The sequence below is a fragment of the Cajanus cajan genome, chromosome 10, assembly GCF_000230855.2.
Source record: "Cajanus cajan strain Asha chromosome 10, NIPB_CcT2T_4, whole genome shotgun sequence".
Classification (NCBI taxonomy): domain Eukaryota; kingdom Viridiplantae; phylum Streptophyta; class Magnoliopsida; order Fabales; family Fabaceae; genus Cajanus; species Cajanus cajan.
Window position 1 is genome coordinate 1,111,036 of NC_138526.1, and position 18,162 is coordinate 1,129,197.

General features: G+C 34.3%; 1 protein-coding gene across 6 annotated transcripts; it reads right to left on the minus strand.

The window, feature by feature from the left end:
• Positions 1-3,150: 3,150 nt before the first annotated feature.
• LOC109805845 (uncharacterized protein At4g26450) lies at positions 3,151-17,092 on the minus strand. Of its 6 annotated transcripts, XR_014430301.1 has the most exons (6): positions 14,885-17,092; positions 14,475-14,664; positions 14,243-14,291; positions 12,425-12,567; positions 3,547-3,642; positions 3,151-3,385 (listed from the first exon to the last, which is right to left on the minus strand). XR_014430301.1 is itself a non-coding variant. In XM_083065830.1 (5 exons), exons 1-4 carry the CDS (start codon positions 16,654-16,656, stop codon positions 12,425-12,427), a joined length of 2,154 nt encoding a protein of 717 aa, XP_082921956.1. In that variant the 5' UTR covers positions 16,657-17,092; the 3' UTR covers positions 3,151-3,642. The 6 variants fall into 6 exon arrangements, 4 of the variants coding, with proteins under 4 accessions (XP_082921956.1, XP_020223680.2, XP_020223679.2 ...); XR_002240354.3 differs by lacking the exon at positions 12,425-12,567 and having other exon boundaries at positions 14,221-14,291; positions 14,885-17,091; XM_083065830.1 differs by having other exon boundaries at positions 3,151-3,642.
• Between the last annotated feature and the right edge of the window lie 1,070 nt (positions 17,093-18,162).

Below are 18,162 nucleotides of genomic sequence, written 5' to 3' on the forward strand. Positions count from 1 at the left end.
ATGCGTATAATATTAAGATCTATATTAAATGTAAATACATCTTAATTATGTAAATACATCTTAATGAATTAAGATGATTGAAAAATATCACTAATTGAATTTAAGAAATTGTATTTAGATTTTTTCCTTAAATTAATCCATTGGAATTCCATTAATGCAATTCAGCTGAAGTTTTCTACGATACCAACTTCAGGTGGAGAAATCTACAACACAACATGAGTAATTTACATAAATACCTTTAATACCTTAAAATACAATAAACTATTAGATTCAACTGATAGGAGATTTCAAGCATCACATTGGTAATAAAAAGAAAAACTAATGAAACAATCAAAGAAACTAACTTGATAAATTATTGTGATGCAACAAATCATAAGAACTAAATTATTGGAATCCAATACTGATTGATCTATAAGTAAACAAGACAATTTATGAGAAACAAATAAGGATGATTAACTTCAATATTTAAGCTCTAAAAATACTACAATATTTAAATGACAAAAAATAATTATGAATCAAAATAAAAAGAAATAGAAAATACAAAACTGTATGAATTTTCACAAAAAGAAGCAAGTTGAGTTGATTTTTATTTCTTCCTTTTTCTTACAATGACAATCAAAGAACTAAATTATAGTCTAACTGTTTTATAAAATTTTGTTTCTAAATATCATTATTAAAAGTGATTCGGAATGGTCCGAAAACCAAACCACTGAAACATGTTGCTTTGCTCCAGGGTCGTGTAGATAACAAAAGCATCAAGAAACTTGCTTTAAATTTTAAATACATACATAATAATATATAATTTGTGTAATAATTATTTTTTAATAATTAAGTGGTGAGATGAACAAATAATTAAAAGTTTAATCAAAAGGTAGATGTGAGACTCTAAATTACAAGAAACGTAAATATCGACTCACGTACATGAACACAAATATACATATTCATTATAAATTTTAGTAATTTTACTTCAAATTTATTACATGAAAAAGAAAATCATCTTTAATACTTTTTTATAAATAATATATAGCCAATTTTTATTATTAAGGCTTTATTTAAACTATTTTTAATATGAAAAACATATTGTAATTAATAATTATTATATTGAGTATTTTTTAAGAAATTGTCGTGAAATTCTGCACGGCCAGAATGCTACAATCCAAATCAGTATTTTTATATTATAAGAATATGATAAAATTGTTACTGTTACCGACTTGAGTTGTAAAGTCCTAAAATTATACTTGAACTACTTGTTTAGGGTGTCGGAGAATTCCACTGTAACAGGAAGATCTTGATAGCATTATTTTGTCATAAAAATTATATAATTAATTATTTTATTAAAATATGAACATTATATAAAATAAAAAAATAATGAAGAGTAGATTGTGTTTTGGTATTGAATGGACATGTAACACACACAAGATGAAAATACATAAACTTACACATGTAATGGCTAAGTGAATCCTTTAAAGAGACAGCTTAGATTGTATTTAACGCAGTAAAAAAAAAAAAAAAAAAAACTTGCATTATGCATGAAAGAAAAAATAAATGAGGTGACATCCCCTGCTTCACAATTCATTATTATTTTTTAAGATCTATAACTCAATTTAAATATATTATAAGTAAACTGATTACATTTGCTCATTATATTTTATTTGTTAGAAATAGGTCGCGATTGATTATATAAAAGATATTTTATTTTAAGGTTTTTATTTTTATTTTTTAATTTTAGGATTGTATTGAACTTATGAATATCTCAACCTACATTTTATCGGCTGATTATATAAAAAGACATTTTATTTTAGGTTTTTTTTTAATTTTAGAATTTTATTGAATTTATGAATATCTCAAGCCTGTATTTCACTCTACCAAACACGAGTTAAGATATGGAATCAAAATAATAACATTTTGCAATATTACCACGTAATACATTTAACATTAAATATCTGTTGATGTGTTTTATTTAATTAGAGAGAGTTTTGTTGATGTGTTTTATTTAATTAGGGAGAGTTTTTTAAGTTGAACTATTATACCAAACCATATTTCTATTCTAAGAAGACTGATGTCAGGCAAACCCTCTATCAAACTACAATTATACCTATTGGTATTATATTTCTTTTCATCGAATCACAAAATAAAAAAAAATAAAAAAATAAAAAAATAAAAAATAAAAAAACTCTTCCATTGTATTAATGTAATAATGATGTATGATTTCTTAATTCAAAGATATTAATATGGATTAACTAAAAACCTCTGAAAACAAATTAGAACAAAGACTTTGAATGATCTATAATCGACTTATAATTAAAAAAAAAAATCTTATCAATTTATTTGAATAAGAATTAAAAAAATAAATAGAAAATATATTATTTAATGGATAAAAAGTTACAAAAGTATTAAAAAAAGTTTATCTTCACCTAGATAATTATAAAATAATTATATGAAAAGTAATTTTGAATTACAAAGGAAAATAAAAATTATATGAAAATTATTCTGATATTAAAAAGTAATCTTTTTACACCATTATTTTTTCTTTTCATAATTTTTTTACTATTTTTAAGTTTTTTTTTTGTTATGAAAAATTATTTAATTTTTGAGAAACTAAAATAAAGTACAAAAGAGGTATTCATTTTCTCATATTCATGTCAATTTGAAGGTAAATTTATTCTGGTGGTTCTGAGAAAAAACTTTTCTCCTTCCTATATTTCTTGTCTCAAATGAACAGTAAATTTTGGTATTTCTATCATATTTCTTTATTTTCTTCCTATTTCATTCAAGAGAAAGGGTAAAACAAATCAAAACCATCGAAAGTTAAACAATTTATTTCAACATTGATTCTCAAAACGCAATTTATTTCTACATTGATTCTTAAAGCAAAGTTGAATCTAAAAATACACTCAAAAAAATTGTGAATCTACAAACATTATCAGTTGCATGTTATGAATAAATATTTTTTAATGACAAGAAATTTGTAGTGACCATATAGAATTGGATTTGATAATTATGTAACAGAACACATTTTTCAATAATTTTTTACGAGAAACCTAAAAAAAATAAAATGAATTAATTTTTTCTTATAAGTAAAATCAATATGTACAGCTCAACTTATTGATAAATCATATGAGAGCTTACAAAAAGTTTTAAGTGCGTAAATTTAGGGATCAAACTAGATCCATTTCCCTTTTGAGTTAATTTATAAAAGAACTAAACTATAATGTCAATCCAAAGCCATTCTGTTCAACGATGGCCAAATAGAATGTCAATCCAAAGCCATTCTGTTCAACGATGGCCAAATACATACGCAAATTTGTTACAATGGGACATTTTACAATTCTGCATCATTTCGACACAATTCTCCTCTAATTATCCTAGTAGTGATGCAGAGGCACTAAAAAGAAATAGAAGAACATTAGACAAGATAAACTTCATCTTACATAATACATATTCTAAACAGGAGACAATTTATAAAAATGAAAAAAAAAAGCAGCATTTCATCTTAGTATAAAGCTAGTACTAACACAGAACCATGTTGACTAGTACGATACATACCACTATATAATGACTCCTGAGAGGACCGAGTGACCATAGATCAAAAGTGTTTCTGATAATCCTGTGATGGAGGTTGCTCCCATGGCCGCAAAAAGCCTATACAAAGAGCAGTCAGTTTAGTTACATAGGAAATGTGAAACCCATTACATGAATCTGCACAAAGATATTTTATATCGTTGTTCTATAAATTCTACATGGTAATAATTACATCACATAAAGGTCGCAATAATCAATCATGTTTCAATTTTGGATTCTGATCATGCTGTAAGTAACAATCCAAGGTCCAGGCACATGTTCTACAAAGCTACATTATTAACTACTCATTCGCATATACCCCACCTCCCTCACAAATTGTATGATCCAACTGTTAAACTAAGTGTAATGTCTAAACATCCTTCACAAAATAACTGTTGAAGTTATACAAGCTTCATTAATCATACATCCTTCCCTATATGAATATCAATCATATTGCTAACACTCCCCCTAAAGTTGGAGAATGGATATCAATCATTCTCAACTTACACATAAGTTCTTGAATTCTCTCTATAAGGCATCCCTTAATAAATACATCTGCCAATTGGGGTTTGGATATTGCTATAAGATCGTTGTACAGCTTCTCTTTGATGAAATTCTGTCAATTTCTATGTTTGGCTCTATCATGGTATACAGGATTGTGTGCAATACTAATAGAAGAATTATTATCACAAAACAGCTTAATAGGGTCCTCATACTTTCGTTATATTTAGGTCATCAAATATGATTTTCATAGTAATACCTCAGAGATGCCATATGCCATAGTTCGAAACCCCACTTGTGCACAAGGTCAGGCAACTACATTTTGCTTTTTACTCCTCCAAGTCAACAAATTTCCTCCCAAAACATGCAGTAACCTGAGGTGGATCTTCTACCAGCAACAGATTAGGAACAGTCTGCATTTGTATACACTTTTATGGATAGGGTGCCTTTTCTTTTGAATAAGAATCCTCTTCCTAGACTTGCCTTCAAATATTGAAGGATTTTGTCCACTGCCTATAGGTGTCTCTCTTGAGGATCATGCATGAATTGACTGAATACACTTAAAGCATAAGCAATGTCTACAATAGTGTAGGATAAATAGATAAGCTTTGCCACCAATCTGTAGTATTGGGTGGGGACTTCTTTATAGTTGGGCTTTCTTCATCACTTCTGATCTTCTCAATGGGAACCCAAATGTTTTACACCTCAATTTGTTAATCTCTTCGAGAAGGTAAAGTACATACTTTCTTTGGGAGATAAAGATACCTTGCCAAGAATAAGCAAATTCTATTTCTATCCCAAGAGAGTACTTAAATTTTCCCAACTCCATCTCACATGTTGTTAACTTATCCCTCACACTCCGCACACTTGGGCTTAGTGCGTGAATGTGGATAATATAGTGGGAGGTCCATTAATGGATCTAGGATAAGCTCTGATACCATGTGAACAATCAGAAGGGCAATTTTTAATGTGCTTGAGCGATTTTTCCACTCAGCAAATTGATTTATTTAGAATAACATTGGTTACAAAGACAATAAATGACCACAGCTATTTTCAAGAGAACAATTAAAATATCACTACTCCCCAAGATGCATTGAACTGAGCTAAACATTAACTACACTACTTGAAGGGTAATAAAAATTAAATCCTCCTATTTCCAACAATAACTATAACAAGTTGTTCACGTAGACAATGGCTTATAATATCCATAAAGAGAAAGGCATGAACTGAAACAATTTCACCCATAGGTCATAATGTGTCACCATAATCCAACTCATACATCTATGCCTACCAATTAACTACCAACCTTACTTTGAGCTAATCAACTAGCCACTTTACCAACATGTATATTTGGCAAAAGACAAAAAAACAAGCCAGCAAATGCCACTAGAATGCAAAGCAATCATTTCATCCAATCCACCATTGTTTTCTCAACCCACAATGGCATAAAGCCTTATCGGTAATATTTGAAATAGACAGGATAAAAAGGTGCCAAAAGTATAATAGGGTGACGACAGAATTGGTGAATCAAAATAATACATTCAATGCAGACAGGGAGTGGAGCAAATAACTTTTCAGAGGAAAACAAAAAGTATAGTTACTGTAGGTGGGATTGATCAAGATAAGGGAATTGAAGAAAGAGAGTCAAATGTGCTTCAAGAGGTCTGGCAGAAGGATTAGCCGATTAGGATGTAAGCAATAATGGAATAGCTGGCAGATGGAAGATCATAGCAAATTCACTTATTTATTGCAAAGTTGCTGGAATAGATAGCACATGCAAGATCTTAGAAAAAACAAGCCGTTTTCAAGGAAATTTAGCTGAAAATTTTGGAATTTTAAAATTTGAAAGCATTGCCACCCATGCAAGAAGTACACATGACCATTCCAAGAGGTAGACCCTTACAAGAATGTGCACAACTTGATGTCACAGATATACCTGGCTGTGCAACATTTTTGCAGGCTAACATAGCGATATTTCTTGGCCTTCATCAAGCCACCAAATAAAGGACAGGCACAGTAGCAACTAGCAGCAGATGAGATACCTGTGTCAAGTTTGCGAGACCAATATTCTTGAGGAAGGGGTTTTGTTTATTGATTCATCCTTCTTTTTCATGAATTTCCATGGAACTTGCTTTCAATTGGCTTCTGTTTCTTTTTTTTTTATCAAGTGTAATTAAGTCCCTCGGCCAAAGCTGATGATGGATCTTGCACTTTAACTATGATTTTCAACTTATTTTAAAATATTTTAACCTTGTTTTTTAATAGAAATTTATTCTATTTTATTGATATGTTGAGAATTGATCATTCTATGTATGAGCTTATTTAATTGATTGAATAGAAACATACCATAATTAATTAATGAAACCATGGAACAAGACGAGTAAGGGTTATATAGAAAGACTGACTAGTCTCTCAATACTTGAAGTAATGTAGACTTCAGTTGATTTTTTTAAGGACCAAGCTGGGACCAATAAGAAGTTTAGATTATAATTACATCATTATCGCATGATAGATTATAGATTTAGAAAATTAGTTTGGCTTTTGAAGACTAAGACTTTCTTTTAATTGGGGAACCCATATGAATGGTAAGCAAAACCTGAAATTTTAGATCTCATCATAACTGAATCATCTCTGTGCTATTGATGTTCTTGCTGTATTCTTTCTTCGTTCTTGCAATTTCTATTCTAAATTTCTGATAGCTATTCTTCCTTATTTGTTTGATTTGGTGGCATAAGAATCTTGCAAATGTGATATTTGTTATTTGGCTCATTTGGTAACAATATTCAGGGAACGTGAGTCTCTTCATTATTACCTGTACACAATGGGTACAGTTTCCCTCAAGTGTTCTGGCACAAGTGAACTAGGGATCAAAGCAGCAACCTAACCATTTTCCACTAGATGGGGATGGCAACATGAATTAAATGACACCATAATGTTCTTTTGTAAATAAGCTCTATAAAAAAAACTATTTTTGATTTTTAAACCCTTGCTAATAATTTCATCTATAGTTATTTCTGGTTTTCCTCTACCTTTGGCAATTAGGTCACCTTCAATCTAATCTATTATTTCTACAAGTCTTCTCATCACATGTCCAAACCACATAAACCAAGCTTTTATCATATTTTTTTCTACCATAGGTACTACCCCAAACTTCTCTCTAATGCATTCATTCCTAATCTTATCTTGTTTGATATGTTCACTCATCCAATGCAACATTCTCATCTCTACTACATGGAGTTTATTCTATTAATTGAGTAGTTGACTTTTTAGAAAAAAAACAATGAGTTAGAAGCCCACTGATGTATTACTTGTATATATAAATGAGTGGTAAGGATATAATACAGAAGTGAAGTCAGAAAGAAGAAAAGACAGCGACTCCTATCAGTGCAGCTAGATACAGCCAAAAAGAGAGATTTTAAAACCTGAACTATAGATAATAGAAAATCTAATTTAACACTCCCCCTTAATCGGAGCATATAAATTGTATGCACCAAGCTTGGAATATATGAATTATGAACTGAATCTTAGGTCCTCTCAAAGATTTAGTCAACAGATCTACAAGTTAATCATTGGAGTGGATAAATTCATTGCTAATCTTCTTGACAGCAGCTTCTCTTGAACAAAATGGCAGACGATCTCTATGTTTAGTCCTCTCACGAAACATTGACCTTCACAGATTCTCAACTCTTGGAGGAGTTGTTTAATCCACACAAGTAACTAAATCCATAGCTTGATATTCTGTTTCTGCACTGGATCAAGCCACAACATTTTGTTTCTTGCTCTTCTAAGAGATTCCCAGCAATAGATGTGCAATATCTTGTAGTAGAGCATCTAATTATAGGACAACATGCCCAATCAGCATCACACTATCTAGAAACGTTGTTTCCTTGCCCAGGAACCTATTTGATATATCTAAGAATGCATAAAACAGCATTCTAGTTATCAATATGAGGGGCTTGCATAAATTGACTGACAATCCCCACAACAAAAGAAAGATCAGGTCTTGTGATTGTAAGAAAAATAAGCTTCCCCACCAGTTTTCTATATCTCTCAAGATCTGTGAATGGTTCACTTCGAGCAGCCATTAAATTTTGATTAGGATGCATATGTCTGTCAATGGGCCTACAATCAGTCCATGTTTCTTTCAAAATATCAAAAGAATACTTCCTTTGTGAGATCACAATGCCTTCCTTTGATTGAGCCACTTCAATACCAAGGAAGTATTTCAGTTAACCAAGGTCTTTGATCTGAAAGTAACTAAATAAGTGTGTTTTTAGCTAGGAAATTATAGCAACATCATTCCATTAATCACAAAGTCATCAACATAGACAACTAAATAAACACATCTTCCGTAAGAAGGATAACAATAAAAAAATGAATAATGTTCTTCACTTTGTTTCAAACCAAAGTCCTGCATCACATGGCCAAATTTCCCAAACCAAACTCGAGGAGATTGTTTGAGACCATAAGAGATCGTTGCAATTTATAAACTAGACAAAACTCCCACCTCAGTAACAAATCGAAAGTTTGCTCCATGTAGATATCCTCTTTCAGCTCACCATGAAAAAAAACATTTTTAATGTCTAGTTAGTGGATAGGCCAATGGTGAATAACAACCATTGAATGGAAAAGGCAAATTGTAGTGATCTAGGCCACAAGCGAGAAAGTATCACCATAATCAAGACCACATATTTGAGTGTATCCCTTAGCCACCAGTATGGTTTTGAGGCAATCAATCTCATCATTAGGATCGACCTAAATATCATAGACCCATCTACATCCAATTGATATCTTTCCAAGAGGAAGAGGAACAAGCTCCCATGTGCTACTGTGTTCAAGAGCCTGCATGGTTTGCTCCATCCAGGATGATCAAGTGCTTCATGAACATCTTTGGGAATAGTAAGTGGAGATGTAAAGGTAACAAAGGTGAAATATGAATAAGACAAATGACAAAAACTCATGAAATTATAAATAGGATGAGGGTTCCAAGTAGATTTAATACCTTTTCTAAAAGCAATGGGCCAACCTTAGGATGTCAAGAAGAGGAATCGTAGTAGGGATGCCCGACGGTGAAGGACATGAACCAACACTCTTCAAATAAGGTTGGATTGGTTATGTGTATCCGATGTTGATATGTAATTAGAAGAGGTGGAGGAACTTTTGTTGGACAATTGGTAAGGAGGCTGATTTTCCTCATGGTTGGAAGTACCAAAACGGGTAGGAACTTGAAGAGAGCATAGGATAAAGAGATCGAATAGGTAAAACCTGTTGTATTGTGGGAGAATCTTATGTGGAGGATGAGAAAAAAGGAGTCTCTTTGATGAATGTAACATTAGCAGACATGTAATACATTTAGGTCTTTGAAGTGTAATATTTATATCCTTTTTGACTGTGAGAATATCCCAGGAAAACATATTTATAGCTCTGACAGAAAGCTTATCCAGACCTGGAGAAATATCATGAACAAAACATGTACACCCAAAGACCCTAGGTGAGACATGTAACGGGGGTTCATTTGGGAAAATAATCGAATGAGGAATCTTATTTTCAAGAAAGATAGAGGCATGCAGATTGCATCACCCCGATGGTGTATAAGAATATTTGCATTGATCATTAGGGTGTGTGTAGTTTCCACTAAATGTCAATTTTTTCTTTCGAAGATGCCATTTTGTTGCAATGTGTGAGAACATGTATATTGGTGTAAAACTCCTTATGAAGATAAGAACAAAGAAATTTCAGATGAGAAGCACTCTTTGGCATTATCACTTCTCAAAATTTTAATAGTTTTCCCAAACTAATTCTTGATCTCATTGAAGAAAGACATGAAAATAAGCAAAAGTTCAAATTTATCTTTCATAAGTATACCCAAGTACATCAAGAATATTCATCAATTAATGTAACGTGACTGAAACCAAAAGATGTTACATGGTTTGAAATCCAAACATATGAATGAATGATAGTAAAAACCAAGTTACATCTTCTTTCAGTTTGCTTTGGAAAGGAAGACATAACATGTTTGCCTACTTAACATGATTCACAACCTAACACCTCCAACTTCTTAAGACTTAGGACCAAAAGTTTTAACTTAGACAAATTTGGGTGGCCCAAACAATAATGAAAGAGCTTTGGATACAAAACAACAATACAAGACATAGATGGTTGTGTTTCAAATTACTAAAGAGCCTAAGACTCATGTCCTCCGCCAATCATTCATCTTGTACCATGTTCCTAAACCACAAAAGAACGTGCAATAACTATTACTGAGCAATTAAAATACTTGGTTAATTGACTTAGAGACTAAATTAAAAGGACAGCCATGTATAAATAGAACATAATTGAAATTCAACAAGGGAGAAATAGAGACTTGACCATCCTTTGGGAGTAACTCTAGACCCATTTGCAAGGGTAATAAGGTGAGGAAATTTAAGAGGAGACATGGTGGAAAATAGAAAATTATTACCAGTTATATGGTCAAAAGCAATCGAGTCAATAACCCATTTGCTTTGATTAGCCATTGATTGGGAAACACAAGCTATTGAAACACTATGCAAAGGATGACCGAGATTGACATGTAGCTTTCGGTTGTAGATACTCCAGGTAATCATCTTTGGCATCCTTCATTCAGATTTTCCAGGATTAGGCAGACTTGTTTTCTTCTCTAGAAAGCCATAAAGAGTGTAACAAATCTCATGAGTATGGCCCATCCTCTTACAATAAGAACATTGAGGACAACTTCCTCTACCTCCTCTTCCTACACAGTTTCCACAAACACATCTTCCTCAAGTAGAAACCATTATGGAAAACTCCAGTTAAGTTTTCTACCTTCACTTCGGTAGGAACTCAAAAAGTCTAGTAATAAGGTTGTCCATTGAAACAATTTCATCACCAGTCAGAATTTGGTCACAAACATGATTAAAATCTGAGTGATAAGTTCATAAAATTAGCAACCATATATAGCCTAGGAAGATTCTTCCTTATTCCCTCAGATGAATCATCGTCTAGAAACATCCTCAGCTCTTCCACTACAACTTGTGCTTTAGCGATATGAGAAACCATATCATGGCTAGTGTTTGACATAAGCTATTTTTCAGGCAGCATCATAAATAAGTTGAATGTCATTCACATAGATGCTTTTCCAAAATGAGTAGCAAGTTTTGTAGAGTTGGTTCTTCAATGTCTTCCTTTTTTGGAAAGTCATGTACGCAAATGACATTCAACATACTTGCAATCTCACAATATGCTTTTCCAAAAAAAAGCAGCAAGTACTCTTCTCTAGGTTGCGAGACTACAAATGACACTAAATGTCATTTGCAAAATATTTGGTTCAACTAATTGCCAAAACACTGCACACAACTTAAATCAAGAAAAAAAGGTAAGGAAACAGTCTCACAACCAACAAGGAGAACAATGGTGATGCAACTGGATTCTGGCAACTAGAGGGCAGCAAGTGGACTGCACATGCCTACAGAGCTCCTAGAAGGGGTGGCATGTGTAGGCACATGAGAACTTTGTTGACTTCAAACCCACTAGGGACGGGTTGCACTCAACAAGGTGCACCAAACACTAGGTTTGCCGGACAAGAGCGAACAGTGGTGGGCTGGACAGAATAGCAGAGCAGGATTACACCCACTCTAATACCAAGTTGAATATTTCAGTTTTTGGGAAAAACAATGAGTTAGAAGCCCACTAAGGTATTACTTGTATATATAATTGAGAGATAAGTATACAATACAAAAGTGAAGTCAAAAGGAAGATAAGACAGTGATAGAATCAGTGCAACTAGCTACAGCCAAAAAAGCAACTTTATAAAACTTGAACAATAGATAATAGATAGTCTAACTTAACACTACTGCTGGCCTTGGATTTTCCTAGTTAGCAGTTAGCACATCCAAGACCATTACCTCATCTTGTGTTTTCACCCAAATTGTCACAACCTCTTACATATCCTTCATTGCTAGAAAATATACAATATAATACAAACTCCTTTATTCTCTCCACAATACCTTTCTTGACATTAGGATATACGTTTTTTTTCTCCAAATCTATGAGGACCATCTGTAAATTTTTATTTCTCCAATATTGCTCCACCAAATGTCATAACAAGTATATCTCTCCATGATTCATCTCCTTGGAATAAAATCAAATTGATTTAGTAATGTAAGTCTCATCTTAATCTTTGCTCAATTGCTTTTTCCTATAACTTCAATAGTATGGTTGGTGGGCCTTGTCCCCTAATAATTTGCATTGTATATCTCCCTTATTCTTGTAAATAGGAATTCAAGTGCTACTCCATTTGTCTAGCATTTTCTTATACCTCGTAATCTTACTAAACAAATTATAAGCCAAATAATACCTATCTCACCTAAACACTTCTATCCCTCAATGAATATATTATCTGCTCCATCTGCTTTGATTTTGCCATCCTCTTCGATTCTTCTTTTAACCTCCAGCTCCCAAATTCTAAGACAAAAGGTAGAATTTTGGTCCTCATGTCTTTTGTTTGGCCTGTTTGAATGCAAAAAAATGTGTCTTCATTAAATAGCTTGTTAAAGTAACTTTCTTGTCCAATAATAAATTAATTTTAAACCAAGACTTTATCTTCATACTTAAAGCATTTGACTTTATCAAAGTATCTTGAACTTTTTTCCCTACTTTTAGCAAGTCTGTAAATAGTTCGTTCTCCATCTTTAGTGCTTAAGGATTGGTATAACCAAACAAAGTTGTAGCACTCACCTCATTCACCACCTTCATGGCATATTGCTTAGCAACTACATATTTTTCCCAACTTTCCTCACACTCGCTTTATAACATTCTCTTTTAACAGTAACTTTATCTTGTACACTTGCATTTTTTCAACAAGATTATTTAACTTTAGGTACTCGACCTCTTGATTCATCAGCAATCTCATTTGCTACTTTTCTAATCCTTCGGCCATTTGTCCCACATATTTGCAGTTCCTAGGGAAACCCAACATCCTTCCTCCAGAACTCTTCCTTGAAAGTTGCTATAATTTTTTGCCCTTCAATTGTCATCACTTGATCCTTGAAATCCTATCTTGGCTTTTCCTCTTTACTTTCTTCTCAACTCTTACATCCATGACCTAACTCTAAGTTGGGTAGTCAAGCTCTCCACAGGCATGACTTAGTTAGCAATCCGTGCAAAGTTTTATGTCTGATTTCCTTATAAAAGATAAATTAATTTGCTACCATACACATTTGTGAGTGATAAGATGCCCCTCCCCCTTCTTAAAACAAGTGATGACTAGTATAAAGTTTAATCAACAGAAGAATCAAGGATAGATTTACCCTCTGCAGTTGCTTCTCCTAGATGGGGGAAAAAGTCATATTGTCCTACTAGAAAAGGAAGCAGCATAAATTGTCGTTTTATTATGTTATGGAGCTTCAAACATAGTCAAAATGAAGGATGAAGCAAAATTTGAAGGAAAAATAGTCTAAGCCAGTAAGCCACGCAGCAACAAGTGTAGGTGGAAGCAGATAGAACCAAATCATCCATAAAAAGCAAATGGTTAATCTGAGAGCGTCAGAGCCACAGTCACGTATTAGCTGTATTGACTGGACCAAGAAAGATGTTGACCAGCTCTGAACATATTGTGACAGAAGATTGTGTCACACACCAATGTCGAGAGACAAGAGATGACATGCAGTAGGAATGCATGAAAAGGTAGGGTAGGCTGGTTGATCAAGGAGAGACAGTCTGAATGGTGAAATCAATCAAACTTCAAAGGATAAAAGGACAAAAAATGTGTGAGCTGTAGAGAACAACCAAACATGTGTGATTGGAAAAAAAAAATCCAAACTGATCACTCGAAGGAGTCCAGAAGAAGAAAAAAGTTAGGGTTTATCACCCCACTCACATCTCCTAATAAAATGTAGAAAGATAGAAGGATCTTAGAGAGAGCCCATGTACAGAGTGTCTAGCATTATATGTGTCTTGGTGTTATAATCAGGAAAAGGCAATGTACATTCTATAGTTCAGGAGAACAGCTACGGATATATTATATAGAACAAATAAATAGATAGTTAGTATATCAACCAGCTCAAAAGTCAACTAAAGTATTAGTGCTCCAATCACGCATAACTGCAGCACTAATATCAACTTACACAAATCACGGGTATATTAACAAATAAGAAAACAAACCATTAATAAAAATCTGGCATACTTAATTCTCCAAGCGACATGTATATGGAATCATCCTCAGCAAGTGTCCCCTGAAAATAAGAAAAAATAAAATTATGTGAAAATCATCAATTATGATTATTAATAAATATCTTATCAGAATAAAGAATCATTTCATTGTAGATTATAAAGGCATGCAGCAACCATCAAATCATCAAAGGTTATATTAAAAGGATGTGTCAAAATCTAAATCAATTTGGAGGTAGCATTGGTACCGCTCCACTATGAAGGCCCATTTCACTGTGCACAGTGCTCATGTCACCAGGTACTGAAGAACAGTTAGTGAAATCTGGCCCAAGCAATTCTGATATCATAAGCCCGTATCCATCTTGAGCATCATGTATGTCAGCAGCATTTTGAGCATGGTTGGAAAAACCTTCAAGACCAGTAAACATTGTCTCTGTCCTGTGATTTCAAACACTATATTAAGAAGAGACTAGCAAGATAAATGAGGGATATCAAAAACTATATGCTCCAACTGATATTTTCACCAAGTAACTGAAAGAAGGGATGAAAAAATAGACCAATTAGTCCTAACAAACACTAACTTTGAGGGATTGTATAAAAGAAGACTTAACAAGGCTAACATAAAACAACCGCAGGGGAGGAAGAAGAAAAAACATACTTCCTATCCATGTTGTCAATTGACTTCTCTTCTTGAATGGAATCATTTTCTAAATCAATTACTTCAATCTCTTTGCCATTTGTTGCATGAGTATTGAATTTGCCTGATACACTAGCATGACTCATGCTCAGATCTATGCCTATTGGCACAGCTTTCTTGGTTTCAGAAACTGCAGGGGGGTAAATAAGAACCGGATGATCAACATGATTTTCATGCATTTCAGATGCTTCAATGAGATTCAGATCACAAGTTCTAAATGAATTCGGCATCAGTGGCTTCTCCTCTGAACATTGAAGAAAAGGTCTATCTCCACCTTCTGTGAACTGAGAACCACTACTTATCAGACTCCCTCGATCAGAAGTCATGGTCACTTTGTCAATATGTGAAATTTCATCTTCTCCCGGGCTCTCTTTCACTTCAATAGGGTCACTATGCAGAAAGTACCCCTCAGTCTTAGGGACAAGGGAAGGTAACCATTCTCTGAGTCTCTTGTTGTCCTCCCTCACATCGTCATCAGCTTCCGCAACACGCTTTTCACCACGTTCCTCAGCTAAGGAACTGCAACTTCCATACTCCGGTAGTGTAGCATTAGCACTAGACTCTAGGTTGTTATCCTGCATAAAACCTCTATCCTGACCAGATTGAACTTCCTCAGCTTTACACTCAGCATCTAATTCTTTCACGTCCTCAGCAGCATGAACAGGTTCTACCTCAGCAACATCCACATCAACATGCACAATATCATAACTTTTCTCACCAAGTAAATCACCCGGGGAGGAGCCTTTAACAGACTCATTTTCAGCCAACACTTCCTCAGCTCCTTGAAGACCCCCAACATCTTGTGCACTCCCAGTCCCATCTCTATTATTACCAGCCTTCAAATTCTTGCGCGTAACTGAAGAGCGCGTCTTTGTGGGCACCTTAACAGACTTGCACAGCGAAACTAAATCAGCAACAACCCCACCAGAGCTACTATTCTCCTGATCACTCAACTGGGTAGACAAATTCCTCAATTTCTCATTATCGTTATCACCATCACCATCCTTCATCTCCTTAACCCCAACACTCGCACTCTCCAAATCATTACCAGCACCACCTTCCATATCCACATCAACCACATCTTTCCCTCCATCACTCTGCTTCACCTCCAACATTTCAGCATTCGCCCTATCCCTATCCTTATCCTTGTCACTCAAATCACCTCCATCCTCACTTCTGGGCACAAATTCACTCGAATTCGATTTCATCGAAGAATCATCAACACGACTAACTTGTTGTTGCTGGGGCTGGGGCTGGGGCTGGGGCTGGTGGTGCTGGTACTGGTACTGATCCTCCTCATCTTGGTGTCTAACACTAAATCCACCACCATCATAATCATCATCCTCACCATCCTTAACATCCGAAGCACCGCGAAACCGATCAGACCAAGACCCATTTCTTCTATACTCCCTCCCCCAATCCAACCCATTGCTCCTACTGAAACTGCCCCTCCTCCTCCCCTTCTGCCCGAACTCCTCAAACCCCAGCTTCCTCCTCCCGTCCATGCTCCCGAGCCGCGCCAACGCCGACGGCCGCTCCGCCGGCGTCTTGTGGTTCTGCCACTTGGGCGGCAGCGCGTTGGGCGGCAGCAGCCCCTGGGAAACCAAATACTCCGCCGCGAGCCGCCCCGCCTCGACGAAAACATCGCCTCGCCGGCCTCTCCCGAGCCCCGCCTCACGGTGGCGGTAGTCCGAGGCGTAAAACCCTCTCGGACTGCGTTGCCGAGCCTGCATAGTGGCTTATCGAAATGTCCCCTAACCTAATTAGATTGATGTTGCTCGAAATCTGCAATCTCTAAGCCATGGAAGAAAGCGAGGTTGGATAGAATAGGATTCGAGGGTTTTGGTGAAGTAGTTGGTTATTAGTGGTTTTGATGAACTTGTATTGAGTGATCATGCAATTGCTAAGGTATGAATTCTGCGATTTGGATTTGCTGCAGATGAATCTGCGATCCGTTTATGGAAGGAATTGAGAATTGAATGCAGTTGAGGAACGTTTCATGCCACTGCTACCAACCCTCGTTCTGTTCTATTCCCTTTTTCTTTCTTTCTTTCTTCGCGTGCGCCACAGCCCTAGTCAATTTTATTGTTCCCACCGAAAGAGTAGATTAAAATCTCCCTATACATTTGTAGACCGATCATATTTTATTGTTCAAGGAGTAATGTTTGTAATTGCAAGGGATCACCGATCAAATTTAATACTAGTGTCCACCGCTAGTATATATATATAATATAAAAAAAAATGTGTAGAAAACATATTGTTAGAGGCTATTACTTATATTTTTGGTTATTTTATAAGTATGACAGTAAAAAAAAATCGGAAAAATTGTATAATCCATCACCTAAGATTAAGGCAATGGAAGTAAAAAACTTGCGGCAAGAATATTTGTAGCTCATTTACCTTATACAAGCATTGATAGGGGAAAATGATCAAGAAATCTACATTAGTGCAATCACCTTTTTGTAATGATGAAAATATCTTTGGGTACACCATCTACAACATAATTAGGATCTCATACTTCAAGTATAGGACCAACACACCTATAATTTACAAATCTCTTGGAAAATAGTAATAAAATATTGGTAAGATATAACATCTTACTTTTTCATAATAAATTAATAAAAAAAATTAAATAATTAATTGGAGAAATATTATATTTTGAGTGATATTTCAAAATAATAATAATTATTATTTATTTGTTTAATTTCAAAGTAGTGAGAGATAATACTTGGGTTTTTGTTGATGAGCTACATAATGGTAAGGTTAGTATTTATTATAAATGTGTTAATAAGGCTAGGGTTGTCTCACTTCACAAAAATAACTTGTGTATCTTGTAATCTGAAAATGAGGAAGAACAATAATAATCGAGAAGAGCTTGGAAATATGACCCAATACTTTAGCATCCATCAAGGTAAGGAGAAAGTGAGAATCTCGCTTCACGTATAGGTTATCCATTTGGTAGCGGGATTGGCCTTCAATCTCTAAGTTGTGTATGTATGTGTGTGTGAGGGGTTAAACCCAAATCTTGTTTTTGATTGTAATGTGTATATGATGTCTCTTTAAATTTCTAAACATAATATTATGTTATAATTGTGTTATAGATCTATGATTGTCTTTGTTTATGAATCTATAAGTGTTTGTGGATTCCTAGAAGAACCCTAAGGATGTGTGTAAATAATTATTAGAGAAATAATTGCAAACTTATGAGTTTGAGTAAGTTGTGAGAATTGGATGAATGT